The 23,509-nt window shown below is 40.0% G+C and overlaps 1 protein-coding gene across 1 annotated transcript; it reads left to right on the top strand.

Moving 5' to 3' along the window:
* Positions 1–2,323: 2,323 nt before the first annotated feature.
* notch1a (notch receptor 1a) lies at positions 2,324–22,295 on the top strand. Its single transcript, XM_055153627.1, is given in 35 exon segments — positions 2,324–2,558; positions 3,462–3,543; positions 9,155–9,417; positions 9,524–9,862; positions 10,430–10,552; positions 10,623–10,856; positions 10,943–11,098; positions 11,183–11,368; positions 11,461–11,574; positions 12,027–12,140; positions 12,219–12,452; positions 12,550–12,660; positions 13,719–13,911; positions 14,003–14,148; positions 14,233–14,346; positions 14,758–14,877; positions 14,974–15,126; positions 15,197–15,425; positions 15,537–15,738; positions 15,817–15,970; positions 16,044–16,228; positions 16,330–16,462; positions 16,538–16,795; positions 16,922–17,034; positions 17,114–17,685; positions 17,761–18,201; positions 18,297–18,442; positions 18,532–18,745; positions 18,828–18,912; positions 19,036–19,198; positions 19,276–19,574; positions 19,687–19,834; positions 19,930–20,027; positions 20,116–20,513; positions 20,515–22,295. Coding segments are annotated over 35 exon segments (7,407 nt in total). The 5' UTR covers positions 2,324–2,500; the 3' UTR covers positions 21,344–22,295.
* Positions 22,296–23,509: the final 1,214 nt, after the last annotated feature.

Genomic DNA, 23,509 nt, shown 5'->3' with positions numbered 1-23,509 from the left:
ATACAGATACCAATTAATAGTTTTACAAATGTCTTTTTCATCACAGAGTTGTGAATTGGGGCCAATTTCCTGCCTTTCTCTCACCCCATGCTGCACACCTGTGAAAAAAACAACAGAACAGTGTGTCCATTCCCTTCTTAGCTTTGCCACTACATTTTGTAAAGGCATAAATTGGTCAGAGAATATCTTATTGCATCAAGGTATGTAAGCAGAAATCATAATTTTAGTTCTATCTGCTAAAATGTCAGTGTTTGCATTTTTGATAACTAATAAATAAACAAAAATTTTAACATACAAAATTCACTTTTTCATCAATGTTCAAAAATAAATGTGATCAATAAAGAACCCTCTTCTGTGGTTAAAAGACAAGTGATGGCCGTGTTGCAATGCTCTTGATCCTTAGCTCATTAATGGATGTCTGGGCTTGTTTGATATTTGCGTGACTTGCTCACATATGGGAAGGCCGTTTCAGAGTGATTGGAGAGTGTCAAGAGAAAGGTGATAATTGAGACACCTGAGGACCTCTGTTCTCTTGGTCCCACAAAACAAACGGGCTTTCACACCAAACTAGTGTCAAGTTGCTCCAGATAACCTTGTGCATTTATCTTTCAATAAACATGGCAGAGGCTCCATTCTGCTCTGTCAGGCCATCAGATTAGCACAAAACAAAGGTGGGAAAACCTTTACCTGGAGTTTAGCCACAAAGATTTTCTTAGATTCTAAACGACAACAGCTTTAGATAGAAGGAATACATTAACCTTTCTACTTCAGTAAAAAATAACAGAAATATTTTGTTTTGTTTCAAGCTTAACTTAACTAAACAAAACACAAATTACAAAATTGAGGATTTCTCGAAAAAGAGAAGATGCATCTTAATGGACAAGCCTTAATAAAATATTATTATTTGAAGGATCATGTTCCTTCTCAAAATCATTTACAGATCAAACTTAGTTTGTTTCTTTGGATGTGCACTAAAACAAACTACCTTTGTAAGACTTAGGGAGCTACTGTGGTTTTATCAGCACCTCTGAACTTGCAGTGAACTGCTAGCAAAGGTAAGGTAAAGTAATAGCAATGAGAAACTCCCAGAAATCCCTAGATTGGCTAGTCATTATACATTTTCAATATAACACTTGCCCTATTTGTTCTCACTTGGTGTCAATCTCCTTTGTTACGCATTTCCATGTATGCTTTGATAGAATTAGTTTTTCTAGTTTTGGATTTCCCCCTCTAACCTTGTGAATCTAGGACAGACCATTTTCTCATGGTTATAGTAAATAAACAGATAATTGGAGAGAGACACACAAACACATGAGCAAAGAAGATTTCCAGAGATAAAAGTTATACTGTTTAAAATCCCATTCCAGACCTCAATACAGCTGAATCTGGGAGGGCACGTGTTAACATCTGAGTTGTGGTTTAGCGTGTGCCACAAGGATCCAGCATTTCTCACGGCACATCAAGAAGCTCCTGTGAACAACACAGAACATGTCAGTGCAGATTCCCTGACTTATTTATGTGCAACAACCACCTCTGCACAAGGTCTTATTTGTGCATGTATTGTGCAATAAATTAATGGCTGATTGCTCACACTCCCTCTTTTCTCTGAGTTTCCCACACTTCACGCACCTCAAGAGACCTAGCCCCTTTTGGCACAGCTCCATTTGGCAGTCACACCAACATGTAGTCAGACCAGCATATGTAAGGGCTACATAATAAAATAATCTTTGCCCTGGGGTGCTGAAACTGCACAGATCCCCAATGACAGTTTCATTGCCTCAGGAAAAGAAAAAAGGGAAAATGAAGCCTGTACAATCTTTGGTTTGCCCACTAAAGAGCTTCCCAAATATCTTTTTTTTTTTTTTTTTCAGAAAGTTTGCTTCTTATATGTTAAGATATGCATAAGTCATGTTTTAATGTAAAGATGCTAGTGAAAAATGTGTGTAATGTGTCTGTTAAAATAAAACAGATATTGATACTCAGCTTACAAGCTGATGCAGCCTATGGTGATGTATGCTTGCCTCCTAAATCTTTCAAAATGGTTGTGTATTAGAAACTATAATGTTAAAAAAAAAATCAAATAATCAAATTTTAAAAATCTATGTAAAAGACAGACCTAATGTGCTGCGTGAGTAGCATATATGGCTTATTTCTGGAGGAACGAGTGGGGGATAGTTTTGTTACTCGGTCTGTCGGTGGTGTTGTGGTAGTAGGCCAGTGTAGTAGTTGTTATGGGGGTGGGAGCTGGGGGCTCAGAAGAGCACAAGGGGAGGGAGTGGGAGGAACTTGTTCGCCGCATCCACTTTTCATTGAGAACAAGAAAGGCACAACGTTAACATCTATGAAGTGAGTCTCTTCAGTACTCCGCGTTACCTTGGATTTTTCAATTAAAACCCCTCAAGGATTCTTATTTTAAACCACATTTTGGAGTCTACTTTACAGTGGATCTATGCCAGCCCCACGAGGGTTTCGACGACATAAGTGAAGTTGAAGAGGAGGAATGTATCGTTTCTTTGTGAAACTAACATTTCTGCTTTCAGCCATCGTCTTATCAGAAAGTAAGTTGTACTAACATATTTGGATATTTAATGCTGCCAAGTAATTTAAATATGTTTCACCAGGAAGTCTGTTTGTAGAAGTTATAGTCTTTAATTAAGTTTAAAATCTGAAGTCCACAGAAGCGAGCAAAATAACTTCAGTTTGTTCTGTTCATTTTGTCCAGTGAGGTTTCCTTGATTCTTTATCAGTTATTGTTATAAAGACCGAAGCTCACGCTAAAAATAAAGTTGTTGGGTACATAATGCGACCCAGAACAAGTGCAGCTGTGGTGCCTGCGCAAAACACAAATTCCGTGCCATAGTGATTCAAACGCTTGAAATGCTCACATCCTTTTGTAGAAATTAGCCTACACTTCAAACTCTAAAGTGTAACTAATGTTTACTAAGGAATTTCGTGTTACTTGTTCACTGTTGAAATGTTTTGAAACTTCCACATACTTTTGAATTGGCGTCTAGAAGTACGCGTACGTCGCGGGGGGATGCGGGCCACCTTTTGTCTCATGTGTGGGAGAGTGTCGCTGGTGGGGGGTAGAGGAGTTGCTGCTGTTCCCGTCTGCCACAAACAATGCATGAGGAGAGTGTTTTATGGCTCGTGCTGGACTCGATCCTTTTGTTCCCCCTCTGAGTCCAGCAGCTGCCGAGCCTTCCCCACAAAGCGTGCCCCCCACTGCCACCAACCCCCCTAAAGACTTGGACCACGCGCTGTGGCTTCACCGCTGTCCAGCAATAGATCCCCAAAGACTTCTGTGGAAAAATCAATTATAGATGCTAAGATGTGTGCATTGCATTAAGCTGTAAAATATTCAACAGGGCATAGTACCTTTATATGATTAAGAACTTAAATGAAAAATATTTGCTCCTTGTTTCACACATCTGGTTATCTAACATCTCTATATTCAACAGGTCTAAAATGCTCCTTACCCACTGAGTCCTGTTTAAATGGAGGGAGATGTGAGCCCTCCTCGAATGGAAATGGAGAGTGCAGGTAACCCTTTTTACATTATTTAATGTAATAGGCCTATTGTTTTGTTGGTGGTGATCATTGCAGTGTTTTCATATCGGAGAACTTTCAGAGTTTTGAGACCCAAGTTTTTTTTTTGTTTTTTTTTTCTTGATTGATTATAAGGGGGCCTCACATTCCAGCTTTTTAGCAAGACTCTGTGCCCAGCAACCAGGGGCCCTTGAGGTTCCTGTGAGATATCACTGTGCCCCTGTACCCCTCCTGGAGGAACTGTGCTTTCTCAAGCTACACATTCCTCCAACAGAAAAGAGTAGAAGAAAAGTTTGTAAAAGTCCACTTCTAGAGAAGTATGGTTTAGGACCGTAATGGTAGCTGTCTGGACAAAAGCCCCAACTCTCTCAAAGGGGCCCTTAATGAATGCAAGAGCCCTCACCATGCGAAGTGAGAGGACGCGTCCAGTCTTAAATCTTGTTTTTCTGTCCTTTCATGGATGACAGCTGGGGTTCGCCCGCCGCCCGTCACCCATTGTCCTGTAGTCAGAATAATGCTGTGTGACTAATCTGAGTGGGGCTTCTCATCATGCCATAGCCACCACCATCCCCTCTCCCCGTTCCCCTCCTTCTTTGGGGAGGCTTTGTCCCCAGATTTTGAATGGACAAACCTTTACATCCCCTCCAACCCCCATACCTTATTTGCGTGTGATCTCCATTAGAAAGCCAGATGGCTGTAAAATCTAATTGGATTTCATGTTGACAGAGTCAGATTCATTGCAATAAGAATAAAAAAAATTGGGACAAACAGGTGGGAACAGTCTGATAGGCAGAGGGAGTTCAATTTTTTTAGTGAATTGTTGAAATGGTCAATTTGCTAATATATGCAATTTATCTGGTCTAATACCTTCACTTCTATCTGATCACAAAGAATGTTGCTGCCAAAATTTGATTTTTTAAATTTAAAATCTCATACAGTTAAATTGGCCTTAAATCACAAATAGGTGTAAAAAAAAAAAAAAAAAAAAAGCATTAATTATCAATAAAAATGCTTAACAGTACTCTCTCTAACCCAAGGGGTAGTAGGCAATCCACTGGTCTGTAAGAACAAAGGATGCCCATTGAGGAATCCCTAGCCCTTGGCTAATGCCACACATCAGCACACACGAGTGTCCCCTTGCACACGTGTACACACTAGCTCTTCCTCCACAAAGCTGTTATTGTGGTCCCCATTAGCCCAATTAAAAATCATCAGGCAGGATAATAGCATCACATCACTCCTTCTTTGAGGTTTTGCTCATTAATAATTTAATCCTGCCAACTGTCCACAATGCACTCATACATTGCTACAAGTCTCACTATGTGTCTATTTATGATGTGATTATTTTTTTTGACAGTTTTTTTTTTTTTTTTTTAAATTCACTTGGCACTGTTCTCTAGAAATATAATGACTGAGCCAATACCTTTATGAATTAAATGTACTATATTACCCCAATTTACTCTTTAAGCCCTGCTATATTGTTGTTAGCCCATCAATAACATACTTGGAGTTGTGTTTGTGTTTCATTCACACATGTTTGCGTAACCCTTTATTGTTAGTCTGTCTTCATCTTTGAAGCTTAAAATGCACACTTCCACCCTTTGATGTCATGTAGTAGTATAGTTTTCAAATTAACTGCTTCCTTTAACCTTTTGTTCAATAGAGATTGGCAATTCCACGGCTGAAATCATTCAAATGAGAGAGAGAAATTTTATTTTAATTTTGCTGCAGTAACATTTACACCGCTCTTCATGCACATGATCACAAAGTGAAACAGAGTTTTCTGTTTGAGAGAAGAACTTAGCCTAAATATGCAGTTTTTGTGTGTTTAAATACATGTGAATGAAACAACACACAACTCCATGTATGTTTGTGATAAAGAAACAATATTATAACATGACCCAGAAAATAGTGTAACTTTGGCCCTTTAAATGACAATACACAAATTTACAACAAAAGTCAATCTTTCACAAGTAGCAACAAATATTCTGCCATCTGGGTCTTTATGATTTGTGATCACATACAGTGGCACAGATTTAAGTAGTTAATATATTTTAAATCCTCTTTAGTAGCACAGTTTTCATGAGTGTGAAAGAGACAGTGAAATCTCATGATCCCTTCGAAAACAATGTTAAGCACAAACTGTGATCACCAAATGCATTTTGAATGGGATTATAAAGGATTATATTTTATCATTACAGAAATGTTAATGCTGCTGCACCAAATTATTTAATTCATCTTATCATAATTACAGTATATGGTTACCCACTGATTGTTTTTCCATGGGATTTGTTTTTTAAGTTAACCTAAAACCTTGCAGAAATGGAAGTCAAAATAGGTCCTACTTGTGGGACTGTAATGAGGGCATGATGGGGTTAAAAGGTTGGTGCCCTCAGCCTTCCCCTGTTCACATGCCTCACTTGACTCTCTGCAAAAATAGATGCTTTTGGTCTGAAGTGACTGTTAATAATAAACTCTGAAACATCTCAACTGTCTGACTACATGTTTCAAATACTGCAAGACAGGAGCCATAAATAGACCCAACAGAAAATTGACAGAAAACCTGTTGTGACTCCGATGATGAGCCCTCCATGACCTTGCACAGAGCTGTCTGGTATTGCATATTGATGATAAAATGTCTCACCCATGCAGCAGGGTGTGTGGAGTGAAAGCAGTGCCAACTAGAAGATGTCCCACTTTCCTTGAAGGAATGCTGCTCTTCATTTGTCCTCCTATAGGATTACCGGGCCGATCCTCATGGGCTTAAAAGAATCAAGCATATGCAAGTACATGGTTGGGTCAAGTGTGTCTACTGGTGTCAGGCTTTTATTGGAACCTTAAGCTGTAAGGTTGCCACTCCCCCTGGTTAAATCCATTCCTAAAATGCCAGGACCCCTGTTATAGAGCATTGAGTTGGAAAGTAGAGATGGAAGATAGTAGTTTAGCTGATGTGTAAGGCTGAAATCTATAGGGTTGTACAATATCGACTACCAGCCAGAGAGCTCATGTAGGCCTATAGGCCCATATTTATAATAAGGAAATCCATGTTGCTTTATTTAAAAATGTCCTGAAACATAGTCAATGTGTTAATGCTCACAGGTAAGAAGTGTTAACAGCTTGTGGTGGACTCTGCAAGTGGCTGTTATTATTGTCACTTTTCTTCAGTGCACACTTTTATTAAATTTGTGTTGGGTTGGCATGGCAGGAGACAGTGTGTTAAACACTGGTTTAACTGCAAGAGCAGTTTGAAAATAATATAAGGGCACAGGGAATACAAGACCACAAGTTTATAGTAAATTCACTTTGTTGGTTCAAAACCAGTCTTGCATATTATATGCTGAAGCTTTAATTTTGCTGCTCTGGTTATTAAAGCATTTGTTGATATTGTTCATGGCAAGACTATGTTTTGCATTTTTCCAACATATCTGGGTCAGAACTGGCAGATTTTTAGAGGAAGATGATCAAAGCTGTGGGATCTGAAAGATGAACTATTCTGCTCTAGTGGGTGCTGAAAGTTCCCATGGACATCGGCAGATTGTCAAAAGTAGAAACACCAGCTCTCTTGACAACTCATCATTTCACATGAAGGAATGGAGCAAGAGAAAGCATGGAAGCCTTCAGCATGAGTGTAATTTATAATGTACCTTATCAGGCAATGTGGTTTTATATTGAACCCCTTCACAATTAATTGTAGCCTGACCTGTAGGTCCCAGGTTAAACGTGGCAGATGTGTTGTCAATGATAAGAATCCAAAGCAAGTGGAATACCAGTGTTTTGTAATTTGGTTTTTGTGAGCAGTGAAAATATCTGTATTTTTCTTTATTGAAATAACATTTAAGTAATTATCACCTAAATTGAGTTGTAGTAGTTAGAAGTACATCCTGGCTCAATTTTCTTATTAAACACTGGCCTAACTGAACAAAAAAAAGAAAAGGAAAAAATATGGTATATATTTTAGGAAGGAATGAAAGAAGAAATGGGTATTGTAAATACACACCATCTTACTGTAGACTAGAAATTAACTGCATATTGCACCGAGCATGTTGCATATACCATTTACAGTTGTGGCATTTTTATTTCACAAAGGAACATTTTATTTCTAACCCAAGTCACCCTTGAAGTGGCAGATGGTAGATTCAACTCAGCAGGGAGAATAAAAGAGGAGGGAGAGGAGGAGAAAAGGGCCGCCCCACAGTCTCAGAAGTGCTTAGGGTCAGGGGTCAGGGAAGCATCTGCTCTGGCTTGAGGGGACATTGCATTGGTGGCCTGAGCAGGACCTGTTGCCGTGGTGTGTGCTGTGTGGCCTTTCAGTGTGTGGGCGGAGCTTTATCTACAACTGACTCTGGGACAAAGAGGATCCATTACAGTTAGCATGGGAGGGCTTTTTCACACACAAGTCTACCTTTTTTGGTTTTCGTTGAGGAAAAAAGAAGCAGGGAAAACTTCAAAGGTGTTTTAAAGTTTTACAATCTAATGCCAATTGCCACAGTCTGGGCACTCTCTGGGCTCAAGGGACTGTTAAAAACTCCATGATTAGTCTCACCTAACAAAAGTCAACAAGGAAGTTTTTAACACTTCTGTGTGATATAACACGTAATGCTTTTTAAAGTAATAATTTTAGCTGTATTTATACTGAAAATTAAAGGAGGGGCATGGGGAAAATGTGTGTCTAGAATGTATCATTAAAACTGTTATGTTGTGTCAAAAGGAAAAGACCATTTAGGAAGTAACGTGGTTGCGAGGATAACGAGTACAGAGAGACAGAAGTTGCAACAGCTGACTTCACATGAGTTCTTTATGTCCCAGGGGAATAGATTGGCTTTTAACACCCCCCATCTGACATGGGGACAGAGGGATGGGGTATAAGGGGAGCTGAGGAGAGGAAAAGGGGAGGGGGAGGAGTCCTGTCCAACAGCTGCCCTCATTAACATGCGCACCTGCTCCCAGCGGAGATACTAGGAGAATAACAGATGCCCTCCCTACTCACACAAGCCTTCGATTCAAAAATAAACAACTTTTTCTTAGCATTGAATAGGTTTGTGTTTTACTGCACAGACAACAGTAAGATTAGATTTGATTATGTTGTATAATATATGGCAAGATTTGAAAAATCTTTGAAAAAAATAAAAGATTTTAAACTGTTATTAGTACTTGCTGTCTTTTTACTTTGAAAATACTCCTTCTGGTAAAGGTTGAGATCATTTTTAACTATTCAGAAAATTTCCACATTTGTTTTATTTGAGAAGGTATCAATACTGAAAAACATACAGAATGCATTGGTTCATAAAAAAAACAAAAACAAAAAAACATCCAGAGCTGGCACTGTACCCCTTGATCTTTAGAGCTGTCTACAATGTGTGTGGACAGCCTAGGGCCTAAGGTAGATGGGAACAGACTCAGATTGTCTATTTGGTGGTGTCTGTTGTCCTTGCAGATTGTGTTTTTAGGCTTCAGAGAGAGTCTAATCTAGGGGGATATACTACAACAACATACTCCCCCTCTCTCACTACTGTGGAACATTTCTGTGGGGGAACTTACATTTTTTTCCTGCCTTGCTTGCATTCTCAATGACCAAAAATAACATTGTAATTTTATGTACTTCTAGGTGTCCAAGTGATTATGTAGGCAACAGGTGCCAGTTCCCAAGTCCTTGCAGCCCTTCTCCTTGTCGAAATGGAGGCGAATGTCGCCCTGTTGTTCATGGCAACACCTTTGATTTCCGTTGCACTTGTCGGCTGGGTTTTACCGACCGTCTTTGCCTGACACCCACCAACCATGCCTGCATGAGTTCTCCATGCCGCAATGGAGGGACATGTGACCTCATCACCCTTTCGTCTTACCGATGCCGCTGTCCACCTGGCTGGTCTGGTATGAAAATATAAAAAAAATAAAATATTTTCAAAGTGTTTAGTGATCTAAGTCTCTTTATTCTTTCTATTGATATTAAACCTATGCGGTCCTTTGTTTGTTTTAGGTAAAATGTGCCACATTGCTAATCCCTGTGCTTCCAATCCTTGTGCAAATGGTGGCCAGTGTTCTGCCTTCGATTCTACATTCATTTGTACATGTCCACCAGCCTTCCATGGTAAAACCTGCAAACAGGACGTCAATGAATGTGCACAGATACCCTCTCCGTGTCAGAATGGTGGTGTGTGCGTAAATGAGGTTGGATCCTATTATTGCCGCTGCCCTCAACAGTATACCGGTCAGCACTGTGAGACTCTGTACATGCCATGTAGCCCATCTCCATGCCAGAACGGAGGCACCTGTGTCCAGAAGGGAGACACGACTTATGACTGCAGCTGCTTGCCAGGTAACATGCAGTTTACAGTATTACTTTAAAGACCTCTGCAACTTTGAGTTTTGGTGGACTTTGTGTGTGCTTGCACTGCAGTATGTGTTTCCTATTACATCAGATGGCCTGAAAATCAGTCTGTTTTTGTTAAATCCAACAGTGTGGAAAAAGCAAGCCCTGGTAACCCCCACCTTTTGTCTGCCAGCCTGCACCGGCAGGATGTAGTCACACAGACGTTTCCTTCTGATAATCACTGCATTCTCACCACAGCAAGAATGCTATATGTATATACCACCAAACATGATTAAAACATGCAGCTGTATAGAACTGTGATCCATCTGAGACCAGGCACCTGCCATAGTGAGGAGTAGATAATTAATCCGTATGCTGTAAAACAGGCACACCTGTGTTGTCCATCTGAAAGCTGAAACTGTCAGCTCAGTCATTTTCAGTCATTTACAGAGCATTAAAACAAACTGGCACAAGTGGCAATAAGCTTCACCTGTGGACAAACAAAAAAAGGGGAGGGAATAAGGTTTAGTTATTAACACTTTTTGTTTTTTCTCTATCTGATCTTTCCTACAGGCTTTACTGGCCCACACTGTGAACACAACATTGATGATTGCCCAGGCCACAACTGTCAGAATGGTGGAATTTGTGTGGATGGAGTAAATACTTATAATTGCCAGTGCCCCCCTCATTATACAGGTGGGTAAATAAAATGGTAATTTAAGCATTAAAGTAACCTGTCTCACTTGGTGTATTATTATTTTTATAGGTCAATACTGCACAGAAAATGTTGATGAATGTGAATTGATGCCCAATGCTTGTCAGAATGGAGGTACTTGCCATGATACACATGGAAGCTACCACTGTGTTTGTGTGAACGGCTGGACAGGAGATGATTGCAGCGAAAACATCGATGACTGTGCCAGTGCAGCGTGCTATCATGGTGCCACCTGTCATGACAGAGTTGCCTCTTTCTTCTGCGAATGTCCGCATGGACGCACAGGTTCGTCTGGAATTCATGAATTTTTACTGTTTATTTAAGAATTGTAATGTTCGACACAAATCAACAATTATATGTTTTGTCTCCAGGTTTGCTGTGCCACCTTGACGATGCATGCATTAGCAACCCCTGCCAAAAGGGATCCAACTGTGACACCAACCCAGTGAATGGCAAGGCAATATGTACTTGTCCGCCTGGTTACACTGGATCAGCCTGCAACTTAGACATTGATGAGTGCTCTCTTGGTAAATTTAACATCTGACTGACAAAAAGGATGTGTATGTCATTTTAGGCTACTGTGTATACATTTTCAATGGTTATTGTTTCAGGAGCAAATCCGTGTGAACATGGTGGTCGGTGCCTCAACACTAAAGGGTCATTCCAGTGCAAATGTCTTCAAGGATATGAAGGACCCCGTTGTGAGATGGATGTCAATGAGTGCATGTCTAACCCTTGCCATAATGATGCAACGTGTTTGGATCAGATTGGAGGCTTTCACTGTATCTGTATGCCAGGTAAAATTTTACCTTTTAATAATTTATTTCAAATAAAGTATTTGGTCATTGCAAAATCTAAGAAAATGTATTTCTTCTTTGTATCATTCTAGGATATGAAGGCGTGTTTTGCCACATTAACACAGACGAATGTGCCAGCCAACCCTGTCTTAACAATGGCAAATGTATTGACAAGATCAACTCATTTCACTGCGAGTGCCCAAAAGGTGAGCAAACCTCAGAAAAAGGATTTATTTTTGTGCAATTATTTAATTTATTTTCTTTTTAGAGCACAAGAGGACATGGCATCTAATAATTAACTATAAGTGTATATTGGTTTAAAGAATGGACGTAAATGATTGACTACTTCTAATGGTATCATTGAGAGTTTAGGTCACAACAAATCAGGTTGCAGCTACATTAACATATTTGGCGGCAAGACGTTTTCTACAAAGGTTTAAAGCAGGACAACTGGGGGCAGGGACTGGTTTAGTGCCAGTTAAGCCCCAGCCTATTGTTTGGTTTGAAAGAGAGGTCCCCCTGAGTAGAAGAGGGGGAGGGCTGTGAAATGCTTCATTAGTTTCCTAGACCTTCCGTTACACACTGAAAATGCATTCTCTTCACTTTTTTTTTTTTTTTTTTTTGAAATGTATGTGGTTTATTTTTTTTCATTTATCAGGTTTTTCTGGTCATCTCTGCCAAGTAGACATTGATGAATGTGCCAGTACCCCATGTAAGAATGGGGGCAAATGCACTGATGGTCCCAATAAGTATACATGCGAGTGTGCCGAAGGTAAACATTATTCAAGCCATTTCTGTTTTTCATAAAGAGTAATATAATATACTTCTAACACAATTTGGATATTCGCAGGTTACACAGGACAACACTGTGAGATTGACATCAACGAGTGCTATTCTGACCCTTGTCATTATGGGACATGTAAAGATGGACTTGCCTCTTTTACCTGCTATTGTCGGCCTGGTTACACTGGCCGCTTGTGTGAGACAAACATCAATGAATGCCTTAGCCAGCCATGTAAGAATGGTGGAACTTGTCAGGACAGAGAGAACACATACATTTGTTCCTGCCCCAAAGGAACCGCAGGTATGTTTTCATAAATGCAAAACCACACTAGGGTGGTATATTTCAATTAAGGATTAACTATCCTCACTACAACTCTTTCCACCGATTCATTTTATAGGTTTCAACTGTGAAATAAATCTTGATGACTGCAAAAACCAGCCTTGTGATTATGGAAGATGTATAGACAAAATCAATGGCTACGAATGTGCCTGCGAGCCCGGCTACACAGGTGAGCACTGGGTGGAGTCAACAGGTGCAAGGGGTGGTCTCTGGAGATAAGTGCGGGGCAGATAGAACAGGTGGCTGGCGGATCTGCTCATTTTGAACAATGGTGTCAGATGGCTTGTGTGAGATTGAGAGCAGAATACAGAAAAGAACACAGTCCTCAACCTGATACACACAAAACATCCACACAAAGCACCAACTTTGTTTGCCATTTGAAAAGCTTGTGATGGGGACCTTGGAAAGAGTTTGTAAGGTGATACTTTCAAAAGGAAGGAGGCTGCCTTTTATTTGTGCAGCTTGTGTGACACAAACAAAATGTTGCTTAATGAATATTTGGATTATTATTAATTTGTGGTATTACTTAAGTTCATTTTGGACTCAAGTTTTATTAAAAAGAGACATATTTACACTTCTGTGCACTTCTGTTTTTCTGAATTAAGTGTGAAGTAAAGGCACAGAGGGACAAAGGACCATTGTAGCTGGAGATCAGACAGTTTAGCCCTCCTGCTTGATTGATTAAGATTCCCAACAAAACACATTGGGGTTTAAGATAGGTGGTGGAGGTTGAATGTTAGTTGGAATTGTGTTAAATAGGTCTGTTAATGTAAACAGCCCTAGGTAAGGTTGACTTTATGAGTGGGGGATATAGTGTTGGTTGTGTGAATAGGTGAACATCTACCCCCGCCCCATGCTTGATTCCAGCTGAGTCCTTCTTCTGACTTCAAATGCCCCTTTTTCAATCAATAGAAAAAAACCCTGAGGGCCTGTTGGTATATTTTCCATGTCCATGTAAAGTTTGAGATGCTTATATGTGAAGGCTGGTGGAATATTTATTGCTGGCTCTACTTACTGTCTAATTGTACCTACAATTTTATCTAGTTGCTATACCCGGCTAAAGAAACATGTATACATGTGTATATATATATATATATATATATATATATGTACATGTGTATATATATGTTTCCAAGATTAGTCTAGCATCTTAGAAATACTGTAGTAGACACTTTCATGTGTGGGATTTTTTCAGATTTAATTCTAAACATACTGTCTGTTTTTCAGGGACTATGTGTAACATCAACATTGATGACTGTGCCATCAATCCTTGTCACAATGGAGGCACTTGTATTGATGGCATCAACAGCTTTACCTGCCTCTGCCCTGAGGGCTACAATGATGTGACCTGTCTATCCCAGGTGGATGAGTGCAGCAGCAACCCTTGCATTCATGGTCGGTGCCAGGATCTCATCAATGGGTAAATAAAATTATAAATATTTTTTATAACATACATAGAATGTACATCAGTTAAAATTATTTACTAACAGTCATATGTATCCCAATTAAAGATACAAATGTACTTGTGACTCTGGATGGAGCGGACCAAATTGTGACATCAATAACAACGAGTGCGAGTCCAACCCATGTATGAATGGTGGGACCTGCAAGGACATGACCAGCGGCTATCACTGCACATGCAGAGCAGGATTCACTGGTCAGTAATATACTAAACCCCAGTGTTTTGTTTTTGACAATATGACTTCACTAATGTTGTGTGTTTCTAATTTCACCATTTTAGGCCCTAACTGTCAAACTAACATCAATGAGTGTGCCTCCAACCCATGTCTCAACCAGGGCACCTGCATTGATGATGTGGCTGGATATAAGTGCAATTGCCTGCTTCCCTATACTGGTATGATGTGCTGCTTTTGTTTGTGCTGGTTTTGGCTTATAATATATTCTTGGCTTAAAAGTCAACTTTTCAGTCATAAATCTTACTCTAGCCTGGCTGATACCCATTACCTAGAATCTGCTTTTACCAGGAATGTCTGTTTTGGAAGTACTGCATTTTTGCTTACAACTAATCTTGTGGTTCAGGAATAACATTCCATAGTAGTCAGTAGAATCTGGGAAGTACTCCAATCCTCATTCTCTCTTCCTCCACGTCCCATTTCCTGTCTGTGAACTACAATTCCAGGAAATGGGAAGGCCTTTCCTTTTTACAAATGTTGTAATGGAAATAAAAATAAGATGTGCTACAACATGCATTTTTGTGGAAATGCAAATAAGCTAATGCAGGCAAACATTGTTTCTATTTTGCCAGGTGATAACTGCGAAATCCTGCTGGCTCCATGCAGTCCCAGACCTTGTAAAAATGGTGGAATATGTAAAGAATCTGAGGACTATCAAAGCTTCTCTTGCATTTGCCCGGAAGGATGGCAAGGTACCCTGCTATTCTCAAATATTTCTTTATTGAAATTAATATTTCTTTATTTAATTGAAACTATAATTAATCAACTATATTTTTTGTTGCCACAAGGTCAAACATGTGAAATTGATATTAACGAATGTGTGAAGAACCCATGCTGTAATGGTGCTTTCTGCCATAACACCATGGGTAGCTATCAGTGTAAATGTCAGCCTGGTTACACTGGTCAGAAGTGTGAAACTGATATAGATGATTGCAAGCCAAGTAAGTGAATATGTCTTCTGTGAGATCATTGATTAGTAAAAATAGTATCTTAATTGTTTACTTGTTTTAGATCCATGTAGTAATGGTGGCTTGTGTCGGGATGGCATCAACACTTTCACTTGCACATGTCTGCCTGGTTTCAATGGGGGGCGCTGTGAGCAGGATATTAATGAGTGTGAAAGTAACCCTTGTAAAAATGGGGCCAACTGCACTGACTGTGTCAATAGTTATACATGCACATGTCCACCTGGCTTTAGTGGGATAAATTGTGAGATCAACACTAATGACTGCACTGACAGGTAAAATACATTTATATTTTTATATAAATTACATAAAGTTGTTAGAAGTGCATTTTATTTTTATATATTGTGTATATTTACTGATTTTGGTTTTATAAAATTTCCTTTCAGCTCTTGCTTTAATGGAGGCACCTGCATGGACGGTATCAATGCCTTCACCTGCTTGTGTTTACCTGGATTTACTGGCAGCTACTGCCAGTATGACATTAATGAGTGTGATTCTAAGCCATGCTTAAATGGTGGTACCTGCCTTGATAGTTATGGCACCTACAAGTGCTCCTGCCCTCATGGATATACAGGAATCAACTGCCAGGTACCATTTAACGACAAAGTCTCTTTGTGTGTCCGCAAAGCCATTTGCACTGGATTTACTTGTCTGCTCTTATATCAGAACCTGGTACGATGGTGTGACTCCTCACCTTGTAAGAATGGAGGATCATGCTGGCAGAAAGGAGCTTCATACACCTGTCAGTGTCAAACTGGATGGACTGGACTTTACTGTGATGTCCCTAGTGTATCCTGTGATGTAGCTGCTAAACGGCAAGGTATGGAATAGTTGTTACAATACAAGCTAGAGTATTTAAAATGTTTTTTATAACATATGATTTTTCTCTGCAGGCATTGACGTAGCTCAGTTATGCAGAAACTCAGGCCAATGTTTAGATGCTGGTAACACGCACTACTGTCGCTGCCAAGCAGGCTACACTGGAAGCTACTGCCAAGAACAAGTGGACGAGTGCTCCCCCAATCCATGCCAAAATGGGGCCACATGCACTGATTACCTTGGAGGTTATAGTTGTGAGGTATTAAAGCTCTTTCATAATTCAAAATCACAAATTAATTGGCTTTATTTACAAACATTTTGATAGCAATAGCTAATTAGATTTCTTTTAAATTCTGCCAGTGTCTCCCGGGTTACCATGGCGTCAACTGCTCCAAAGAAATTAATGAATGTCAATCACAGCCCTGTCAGAATGGTGGGACATGCATTGATTTGGTTAATACATACAAATGTTCCTGTCCTAGAGGAACACAAGGTACGGTCCACACGTAAAAACATTAAAACTAAATTGTGGTTAACAAATGTAAAAGAATGCCTTTTGCTTCCAAAGGTGTTCATTGTGAGATTAATCTGGACGACTGCAACCCTTCAACTGACCCGTTAACTAATGAGCCTAAGTGCTTCAACAATGGCAGATGTGTAGATCGCATTGGAGGCTACCAGTGTGTATGCACGCCGGGCTATGTCGGGGAACGCTGTGAGGGAGATGTGAATGAGTGTTTGTCAGACCCCTGTGATCCAAGAGGCTCATACAACTGCATACAGCTCACTAACAGCTACCGCTGTGAATGCCGCACAGGATACACAGGTACACACTTCAGTCTCACTCTACCTTAAGTTTTATTCTACTAAGTTAATCACATTGTGAACTACAATGCAATCTATTATGTGCATAGAAATGAACTTTTAACATTTTGTGATGTTTGTTCTTTAGGTCAGCGCTGTGACAAGGTATTTGATGGATGCAAAGGAAGGCCTTGCAGAAATGGAGGTAGTTGTGCCGTTGCCAGTAACACACCTCATGGATTTATCTGCAAATGCCCACCTGTAAGTAAAGAGTAGGTTTCAGTCACTCTTGTTTCTGTACTATCCGTTCTGCTGTCACATTATAACTGTGATCTCTTAGGGCTTTACGGGGTCTTCGTGTGAGTATGATTCTCGCTCTTGTGGGAGTCTTAATTGCCGAAATGGTGGCACATGTGTGTCTGGACATTTAGGCCCACGCTGCCTATGTCCTTCCTTGTTCACTGGGCCAGAGTGCCAAACTCCCAGTGACAGCCTCTGCTTCTCAAATCCATGCTACAACGGCGGAACCTGTCAGATCACATTGGAGGCTCCATTCTTCCAGTGCAGCTGCCCCAGCAATTTCAATGGCCTCCTTTGTCACATTCTTGATTACTCCTTCACTGGGGGTTTTGGCCGGGACATCACTCCTCCTCCGGAAGTGGAGGTGAGCTGTGAGATTCCACAGTGTGATGAGTGGGCAGGCAACCACATCTGCGACTCACTGTGCAACAACCATGCTTGTGGATGGGATGGAGGAGACTGTTCCCTCAATTTTGATGATCCCTGGCAAAACTGCTCTGCAGCTCTACAGTGCTGGAGATATTTTAATGATGGAAAGTGTGACGGTCAATGTAACAGCCCTGGGTGCCTATATGATGGGTTTGACTGCCAAGGACAGGAAGGGCAGTGCAAGTAAGTCTGAAAAACAAATAATTGATTATTTCCCTGCAATTACAAACACTAACTAATATTTTACCACTTCTACAGCCCGCTATACGACCAGTACTGTAAAGACCATTATGCCGATGGTCACTGTGACCAAGGCTGTAACAATGCAGAGTGTGAATGGGATGGACTGGACTGTGCCAACAATATGCCAGAGAAGCTTGCTGATGGACATCTGGTTCTAGTTGTTCATATTCCCCCAGAGGAACTAAAAAATCGCTCCTCAGCATTCCTCCGAGAGCTCAGCAGTGTCCTCCACACCAATGTTGTTTTCCGCCGTGATGCCAAAGGGGAACCAATGATCTTTCCCTACTATGGCAATGAACAAGATCTGGTTAAACATAATGTACTGAAACGATCTACTGAAGGCTGGCCTGAATGGACCTCTGTTCCTGCAAATGTTTTTGGTCAAGTGACAGATAGTTTGTCTTCAGTGGTCAGCTCAAGAAAACGTAGAGAACTGGATCCTTTGCAAGTCAAAGGGTAGGTCTGCCTTAAGTTGCTGAAAGTAGTTACTTAATTTTTATTTTCTTTTTTTTTTTTTCAACAAATTTTTTTGACCATTGTTTTTTTAATAGGTCTGTGGTGTATCTGGAAATAGATAACCGTCAGTGTTATCAGCAGTCTTCTGAATGCTTCCAGAGTGCCACTGATGTAGCTGCATTCCTTGGTGCTCTGGCTTCCAGTGGAAATCTTAATGTTCCATATATTGAAGCTGTTACAAGTGTGTATCTTTTTTCTACCTATTGTAAACTGTATTCAAAGTTTAAAACTTGTAATGTAACTTAAATTACACATGCTTCTGTTTTTCAGGTGTGAAACCATCTGCTCCCAATTCTGAGCTCTACCCCATGTATGTGGTGTTCCTGGGCCTGGCTGCTTTGGGTTTTGTTTGTCTTGGTGTTTTGGTGTCTCGTAAACGGCGACGGGAACATGGCCAGCTCTGGTTCCCAGAGGGATTCAAAGTGTCTGAGCCTAGCAAAAAGAAACGAAGAGAGCCTGTTGGAGAAGATTCAGTTGGCCTAAGGTAACAACCATGTTATTACAATTTAAATCAGCCTCAGTTGTTTTGTGTTTGACCTTATAACCAATATACAAATTTTCTATAGACCAATGAAAATTGTTGATATAAACCTTATGGATGACAATCAAAATGAATGGGATGATGAGGATCCAGACTGTCGGCGATTTAAAGTAAGTATATCATTTCAAAATTTGTCTCTTACAAGCATCACAGCTAACTCTTTAACATTTCTTGTTCCATGAATTGGAGATAGGTCATTGTCTTCATTGTACATTTTGTTTTTGGTGTTACAGTTTGAAGAACAAGCCATGTTAGATTTGAGTGACCATACAGATCAAAGGAAATGGACACAGCAGCACCTCGATGCTGCTGATCTGCGTATTGCATCTATTGCACCCACACCTCCACAGGGAGAGACTGAAAATGACTGTCTAGATGTGAATGTCAGAGGACCAGGTTTGCTTCCTGAAGAAATATTTCATCATACATACTATTTCTCTTAAAACATAACACTGACATTATTGTTATTTCAGATGGTTTTACCCCACTGATGATTGCCTCATGCAGTGGTGGTGGACTTGAAACTGGTAACAGTGAAGAAGATGAGGATCCTTCGGCTGAGATCATAACTGACTTCATTTATCAGGGGGCCAACCTCCATAACCAAACTGACCGCACTGGTGAGACTGCCCTCCACCTGGCAGCCCGTTATGCTCGGTCTGATGCTGCCAAACGTCTCCTAGAGTCCAGTGCTGATGCAAATGTCCAAGACAACATGGGCCGTACACCTCTTCATGCTGCAGTGGCTGCCGATGCACAAGGAGTTTTTCAGGTAACTTCAAAATCATTTACAATTTTACAATGTGTGTAAAACTTAAATTATAGAATAGTATTTTACACATTAAAGGAAAGAAAGTTAGTGACAATACTTATTTTCTATACAGATTTTGATCAGAAACCGTGCCACTGATCTTGATGCACGAATGAATGATGGAACAACTCCACTGATTCTTGCTGCACGATTGGCAGTTGAAGGCATGGTTGATGAACTTATAAACTGCCATGCTGATGCCAATGCCACAGATGATTCTGGTAGTTATTGTTTATATGATTTTGATATGATATGAATATGATCCTTTTTACTACTGTTTGCATACATTTTGATTAATTCTCTGCCTCCCTTATAGGTAAATCTGCTCTTCATTGGGCTGCCGCCGTCAATAATGTTGAGGCTGCTGTGATGCTGTTGAAAAATGGTGCCAACAAAGACATGCAAGACAACAAGGTGCATGTGATAAACCAATTAATTTCTTTTAAATAAATAACTGTAGAAAAACATATTTATTATAACATGTATCTCTGGAATTTTTTAGGAAGAAACACCATTGTTCCTTGCAGCAAGAGAAGGAAGTTATGAGACAGCAAAAGTTCTTCTGGAACATTTTGCAAATCGTGAGATCACTGATCATCTTGACCAGCTGCCTAAAGATATAGCACAGGAGCGCATGCATCATGATATTGTCCGCCTGCTGGATGAGTACAATGTGGTTAGGAGCCCCGGTCTTCACACTGCACCTTTGAGCAATGCCAGCTTGTCCCCACCTCTTTGTTCTCCCAATGACTATTTAGGTAATCTTAAGCCAAATATTTCTGGCAAAAAGGTTCGTAAAATTAACAATGGTAAAGGAGGCAAAGATGTAAATAAGGACAACAGACTAAAGAAGAAGAAATCTGTGGATGGGAAGGGTAATTTGCTTGATACATCTGCAGTGCTCTCCAGTAGAATCTCTTGAGTCTCCAAATGCGTACCTATCTGATGTTGCATCCCCTCCCATGACGTCACCCTTCCAACAGTCACCTCCCCTCTCACTCAGTCAACTACAAGGCACTGGCGAGAGTAATCTCAGTCAGATGGGCTTATCCTTTGACACTAACCCACCACGTCTCTCTCATATGCCTGTGTCAAGTCCCAACAGTCAAGGCACAACAGCTATTGGAGGCAGCAGAGCACAGTGTGACTGGCTTTCCAGGATGCATCCAGGTGTGGGTCAACAAGGAGGGTTCACTCAGTCCCCACCAATGCCCCATAATATGATGAGTGCATTGCATGGAGTCAACACAGCAACACTGTCTCAAATTATGGGCTATCAGGGTCTGCAGACCAGTCATCTTGGCTCATCTGTACACACCATGCACCCAGCTCAATTACGACAGCTTCAGCATCAGAACTCCAACTCCACCACAATTCATCCACCCAGCCAAAACTTTCCTGGCCTTGAGCTGACAACCCCTGATGTGCCAAACAATGCCCCAGGACGCTCTATGACCATGCATACTGTAATGCCTCAAGAGACGCAAATTCTTGGCACACAGTTTCTCACCCCTCCTTCCCAGCACAGCTATTCTGGCCCTATGGACAACACGCCTAATCACCAACTACAGGTGCCTGACCACCCATTCTTAACCCCTTCCCCTGGTTCTCCTGACCAGTGGTCCAGCTGCTCTCCACATTCCAACATGTCTGACTGGTCTGAGGGCATCTCTAGCCCACCTACAAGTATCCATTCACAAATGAATTTGATATCAGAACAATTTAAATAGACTGAACTTTATACAGAGTGACCATTTCACAATTTGTTCTATTTTTCTGCATTGTTTTATTCTTATGAGAAGAACAGTTTTAGTATTTGTATTTATTTATGTGGTTTTGGGATCTGGATTATAAAGATGTTTTTATATTTATGCTTTTTATATTTTCTTTTTGACTTTTTGTGCAAGACAGTAGTAGCAGACGTGTATATCATAAAAAAGCCTAATAGATGTGTACACATGCTATTTATTTGAACTGAATGTGTTTTTATATTCACTGGAATATGTTGACCATCAGTCTTCACATGTAATTTTTGTATAGTTTTTTTTTTTTTTTTTTTTTTTAATTACAGTATTAATTCTATTCTATGGCCTCATCTGTCGAAGAGGGAGCCTTTGTTACAGAACTGCATTTCACTAAGTCTTATCACTGTCTTGTGTTAGCAAAAATAAGTGTATTAAGTACACCTTGCATAATACTATCTTTCTACTGGAGATCTGGGACCTTTTTGTCACAAAGCTGTGCACATAAGCCATTGCTTTTTCAAGAGTAGATGTGCATCTGAATTGTCACTGATTCAGGTTGAACCTGTTGCGTATAACTGCAGGCACATTGTTCTTTGAAATCTTACATTTGCCACAGCCTAAAATAGTGCCAGTTTTGTTTTTCTTAAGAAAAACAATGTTATTTGTGAAATCTGATGTAAAATGTCTTCAAGATGAAGAATGTTTTGAGAGAAATGGGGACCTCTTTTGTCTTTAAATGGGATTGCTTGCACTTTGTAATGAGTGTTTTAAGATGTATGTCACGTTTTATAAACTATTTCAGAGTTAAGATTTTACAAAAAAGATGTAATTCAAAATCAATATTCATGCAAAGTTGTAGTTTGCAAAGAAGTATTTCCTGCTGAAGTGTCTTGTAAAATGTCTTCACAAAGTTGACTTAATAAAGTCTTTTAAAGCAGTTGTCATCGCATTCAGTATCATGCATGTGTACAAAAAATGTTATCAAAAGCCTGGTCTAAGAGCATTAATTATCATATAAAACTAAATTTAAGCTTCTAGGTTTATTGCATGCTAAATAATAAATAATATGCAAACAACTATAGGGCTGAGCTGCTGTGGTATAACACAACTGCGGAGATTATTTTTGTTTTGTCTACAAGAATGCCAAAAACACTTTGATCAAAAGTTTCAGCACATGCACTTCACCATGTGGGTTTAATCCATGTGTCTCATAGTTGTCTGAATTCAGTTTAATAACAAGCGCAATCAGAGAGAGCAGCCTGGTCATCCATGAGGCATCGGTGGGGGCAGTTGATCACCACGGAAGCATCTTATGAGGAGCCCAGCCCATATTACATGATCGTTATATCCACAATGCAATGTGTCTAGCTGTATGCCCATGAACATTTGTGTGATATTGGTCACACATGAGTGTGTCTGTGTTTACTACTGTGTAACAAAAATGTAATTTTTCATGAGTTCTGTATATGTTAGTTCTGTGACTGTAGATCAGTGTGTTGTGTTTCACCAGAAAAAGAAGAAATGGAAATTATTTTCATTCCAATTAGAATTTTAACGGCATACACTGAAAGAGAAAGGAACTGTTATAATTATCTCGACAACTATGAATATTTTACTGTACAAATGCATAGAATTGTAAATAGATACTAATTTTTCTGATATTTTGAGACCACTTCCGTTGTTCTGGCTTGATCCTTGGCGGAGTTATGACCAAAAACGCATATTTGACCTTGGTTACCTTGATCTTCAAGTGACCTTGACTGGTTTCAACCTGTAGCATCCAGTGTACCCCGGTTATGTGTGTGCCAACTTGTGTGATGATTGTGTAAATATTGTAGCCCGCAGATGGTTCAGAAATTGCCGAAATTGCCTATCCTTTATAAAGGCGTGACCTTTCAATTGACCCGTGTGACTTCAAATGACCTCGGATCGTCACCAAACTTTTTTTTATTTTTTTGCGGCATCGGGCCACGGGGGGCTTGACTCACGTACCAAATTTGGTGACAATCGGTCCCCCCCCATGGATCTCATATTAAGACCGCCTTCAGTTAATACTTTTCGTTTTATTCGCTGGCTTTGACTGACTTATAGATTTTAATTAATATTTTTCTGATGCAAATTTTTGTGCTTTTTATGTTTCTTTATTGACTT

This window comes from Boleophthalmus pectinirostris, unplaced genomic scaffold (assembly GCF_026225935.1).
Source record: "Boleophthalmus pectinirostris isolate CB_2022bp ecotype Guang Dong unplaced genomic scaffold, ASM2622593v1 HiC_scaffold_18, whole genome shotgun sequence".
NCBI lineage: Eukaryota > Metazoa > Chordata > Actinopteri > Gobiiformes > Gobiidae > Boleophthalmus > Boleophthalmus pectinirostris.
This window is presented reverse-complemented; position numbering and strand designations above follow the sequence as displayed.